The sequence below is a fragment of the Condylura cristata genome, unplaced genomic scaffold (genome assembly GCF_000260355.1).
Source record: "Condylura cristata isolate star-nosed mole 26May11 unplaced genomic scaffold, ConCri1.0 scaffold00009, whole genome shotgun sequence".
Taxonomy (NCBI): domain Eukaryota; kingdom Metazoa; phylum Chordata; class Mammalia; order Eulipotyphla; family Talpidae; genus Condylura; species Condylura cristata.
In genome coordinates this window covers 2749876-2754268 of record NW_004567110.1, presented here as the reverse complement: position 1 = coordinate 2754268, position 4393 = coordinate 2749876, and the positions used below count along the sequence as shown (strand labels likewise).

The following is a 4393-nucleotide window of genomic DNA, read 5'->3' as shown; positions in this document are numbered from 1 at the left end:
GGGCTCTGCGCGCCCCAACCGTCCAGCCTAGGCCGTCGCAGCACTGCCCGTCCCTCGCCAGCAGGGGACCTTCGGTGGCCCCACTCCCGACCCCGGGCGTCGCTCTGGTGTGGCGGCGGCCTTCCTGGGCACCCCTCACCACGCCGGCTTCGGAGGAGACCTAGCCAGGCCCTTGGCTGCTGGGGGGCCTCTCCCTGCCTTCCCGCCTGCGATTCTCCGCCTCTCTGCCATTTCCTCCAGTTCTCCATGTGGGACACGCGCCACCGGCCCCTCCTGTCCCCTCTGCATCTCGTGGCCAGGGAGTCCAGCCTGGGGCCGGTGGCCCGAAGGAGTCAAGGACCTGAACCGCCCCTGGCCACTAGGGGGCGATGCACGCCAACAAATGGCCACGCTGCTGCTCCCGACATTCCCTCTCCGCCCTCTGGGGGCGCTGGCGAGCCAGCAGCCGGCGTAGACAGGGGCCCTCAGGACAGAGGCTGGCGCGGAACCTGTTTTTCCTGTAGCTCTCCCACCCCGGGATCTTTGCGGTGTCTGTTGGGGAACATTTGCGTGGAGCTGGATCCTCCGAGGGTCCAGGCAGCGCTGGACCGCGACCTGACAGGGGCCAGCCGGGGTCACCCTGGTGGATGAGCAGGGAGAGGGATTCTGGGGGCCGGTGGCCTGTTGCTCCTGCAGTTTCCCCACTCGGTTTGGGGTCCCGTCGTCGTGACTGTTCCCGGACGCCGGCCCGGACCACCTCGGCACCCTGGCCTGGCCTCCCCTGCTACGGCCTGTTTGAGCGTCTTAGCCCACGAGAGCAGGCAGCTCGGGGTCATCGTCTAATGGACGATAAAGAAAAGGGAGGCCCAGAGAGGGCCGCGTAGCCGCTGGCCACACAGCCACCCTCCCCAGGGGACCTGCGGGCCCGGCCCTATGAAGCCATCGGCCCAGCTCTTCATAAGGGCAGGGACGCTCTCCCAGGCAGGCCCTAGGGCCCAGGTCTGGGGCGGCCCACAGTCAGCGGCTTTGGAGCGCCCGGGCCAGGCCGAGGAGGCACAGTCCTGGGGGGTCCATGGGCTCCGGCCTGATGCCGGCGCCGCGGACGGTGTAGCACACTGCCATCCACGCTGGCCCCGCGGGAGGTGGGGCAGGGGGCTGCCGCAGCCAGAGGGGGGCCCCTCTGCGTCCTCCGGGGCCCCCGCCCTGACCCCCACGACCTCACTCAGTGCGCACGGCCTCCTGCGAGGCGGCCTCTCGGCCCGTGTTACAGACTCGGAGGCCGGTGAATCGGCCTTAGATGGGGGCGCAGAGGCAGCGCCCGGCCCTCCCCGACGCCCCCGACAGCCTTGCCCTGGGCGTGATTTCCTGTGGGCAGCTACACCCTGCGCAGGGGAAGGACCTTCGGCACCGTTCCAGGGCCTGAGTCTGTCGGCCCGTGGGCTGCAGGGCAGCTGGCTCACGGCTGCACACACAGCAAGGGCTTAGTAAGAGTCTGCTGCAGTCACAGGGCCAGCGCGGCCCTATGTGGCAATGACCCGAAATGGCCTGGCCACCAGAGGCCACTGACAGACCCAGAGGGCGGGGGCGTGGCTGGAGAGTCTGGAAAGCGGCCTCCCCCGGGCCGGCAGGGCCGCGAGCCGCCTCCGGCCTCTGCTGCAATGGGCATGCGGCGCTGCGGCCCCAGGTGGACAAGCCGGACAGCGGTCAGGGCTCAGAAGGCCCTCTCGCCAGTGCCCAGCTCGGGGGCCTGCACTCCCAGCAGCTGGGCTGGGGCACAAGCAGGCGGACGGGGCGGAGGGTGCGGCGCTGTGCTTACAGCGGCCAGTCCCGCTCTCCGTCCAGTCTCCTGCAGGCCGCAGGCGCCTCGGGCGGGGCCCCGGCTCTGGTGTGGGCCACCCTGCCCGATGGTGCAGTGCCAGTGGGTGGGCCTGGGCCCTCAGACCTGCATTCCCACCATCCTTCGCCTCCCTTTACTGGTAGCTACTAGTTTTGTGAGTGTTCCGCCTTGCCGGCTGCCTCCTGCGCAATGCCCGCTATCTGCCGCTCGCTCGCTCCCCTGCACCGCTCTCCCTCCGGCTCCTTCCCTTTGCTGTCACCGGCAGCGGGCGCCTTCTTCAGGGCCGAGTAGTACTCCACAGAGGCGGCACCACCTCTGCTGGCTCCAGCCCTCCCTCCGCAGCGCCCGGCTTGCTGCTGCCACATCTCCGCCGTCACAAGCAGCGCCCCGAGGGACACGGCCGCACTCGGGGTGTCGGGTTCTCTGGCCAAATGCCCAAAGATAAGCTTTGAAGGCCGGTGTGCCGGTGGCCCCGTGGCCCCTCGAAGGGCTGACTCCTGTGTGTGCAGGGTCCCGCACTGGGGCCCAGAGGGTCAGGGGCACCAGCACCGCACACCTCCTGCCCCCGGGGGTGGGCAGCTCCCAGGGTCTGGGTGCCCCGGTGTCCCGGCCCTCGCCTGGTCACTACAAGTGGTGCGGAAAGGCCACGGTGCGGGCCCCGAGGGCTCTGGGGCTGTGCTGGGTAGGTCGGGAGCCTGCCCGCGCCGAGGCCGATGTGGGGGCCGTGAGCTCCATTGGCAGCGGCGATGGCACAGGGGGTGAGGGCGGGGCCGGGGCAGGACGGCCCAGGTGGACCCCGCCCCTGGGGCTGCCCGCCCACTGCGCGGACACCGGGCCTCGGTGAGCCCACCCCGGGGGCCTCCGTCTCTGCGGCTCCAGGCGCAGCGGGGAGCCCCACGCCCCGGGGCTGGCTCATCAGGGCGTGTGGCCTCGCCCAGCGTGGGGGCGGCCTCCCAAGGGTGACCTCACTCTCGGCTTCGACGAAGACAACGACATAACTAATTAATCTCGTTATTAATGAGGGTGACAAATTACCACTAGATCTAAATATGCACAACACAATGATGACTTTTAATTATGACTAATGAAAACAAGCAGTAACGAGCCTACTTATTAATGAACTGATCAGGCTAATTATCGTTAATGAACAGCACTCGATCCTTCCAGTCTGCGCGGACTAAACAGCTCTCCAGCGGGCCTGGGAGGCACGACGATGTGCAGAAACACCCACTGAAGCTGTTACCGTTAATAAGGCGGCGGCAAGTAACCGTCCCCAACGCGCACCCAGCACGACCGAGGCCGTTGGGGAACCCGCGGCGCCGAGGCTTCGGGGAGCTGGACTCCCAGACACGGCACGGCCGTGGCCCCCGCGCCGCGGGGAGGGGTTCACAGTCTGTGAGTCTCCCAGGACGCGGCCCTGGGGTGCAGCCGGAGGTCGGCAGCCGGCCCAGCAGTGCCCCCCGCCCCCCTTCCTGGGCCGCCTCTGCCCTGGCCGCGCTCCCTCCTCGTGGGGGACTTTCGTCCACCAGACGTGAGGACGCCCATCCAGACCCGGGGCCCAACCCGGGACCGGCCACCCGGACCTGCACTCCTCCAAAAGCGGCGGGTGCTGCGGCCCTCGGGGACAGACCCGTGCCGCGGACACAGGGCAGCAGCAGGGGCCACCCCGTCTCATCACAGACAGCGCCGTCGGCAGGCGCTGCTGCCAGAGCCAGCCGGGCCCCGGGAGGGCGAGGCCCGGGCCTCTGACCTCGGCCGGACCTTCACCCGCCTCCCTGCCGGCCCATCTGTCGCCCTGGAAGTCGGAGTCGCGGCCTGGCCTCCCACCAGGGCTGACCCGGCCCGGCCGTGGGCAGGTGAACGAATGGGCAACTACGTGGACCGCAGGAGAAAACCACGGCGGTCCAGGTCAGCCAGAGCGGGGCCAGGACCAGCGCTGGGCCCCGTGGGCTGGGCGGGTTTGGCCCCAGGCTGTGACCGATCCGTGCCGGGGAGGCTGCTGAGCCCCAGGGGCCCGGCGTGTCAGAGGCGCCTGTTTCTGGCCAGGCCCTGCCCTGGAAACCCCAACATTCACCCCACCGCGTCCAGCCCGACGCCCGGCGCTCGCTCAGCAGCCGCCCGGCACGTGGCGGAGGGCGGTGGCTGCAGAGCCCGGGCGAGCGTGAGGGCGCCCGCGGCGGCACAGGCAGGGGACCGCGTCGCCGGAGCTGTGCGCGGGGCTCGTCCCTGCCGATTTTCCTGGGCGCGAGGCTCTGCTCAGCGGAAGCCAGGCCTCACGGACAGCACGGCGCTGTCAGCACAAAGGCCACGCGTGTGGCCCCAGAGGGGAAGCCCTGTGCCGGCGGCCGTTCCCGGCCCGTCCTGCCCCAGCCGGAGCCCGCAAGTCAGCGGCGCCCCTGCTGGCACGCCCCTGCCAGCACCCGGCGGGAGGTGGCGCCCACCGTGGGAGCCAGCGCACAGGTGCGGTGTCCAGAAACCGGGCCTGGGCGCAGTCCAGGGAGGACACGCAGGAGGGGCGCACGAGCCCCCCTCCTCCAGGCGCCCGGTGAGGCGACGCCTGAGGACGGCCGCCCCCAC

At 70.3% G+C, this 4393-nt stretch overlaps 1 protein-coding gene across 1 annotated transcript in view; it reads right to left on the bottom strand.

The window, feature by feature from the left end:
* The window catches only part of COL22A1 (collagen, type XXII, alpha 1), a 144036-nt gene that overhangs the window by 74944 nt on the left and 64699 nt on the right, over positions 1-4393 (bottom strand). Inside the window, exon 20 of the mRNA XM_004679973.1 lies at positions 1984-2334. Within this exon, the coding sequence (XP_004680030.1) occupies positions 1984-2334 (351 nt within the window). The remainder of the gene's footprint in view (positions 1-1983; positions 2335-4393) is intronic.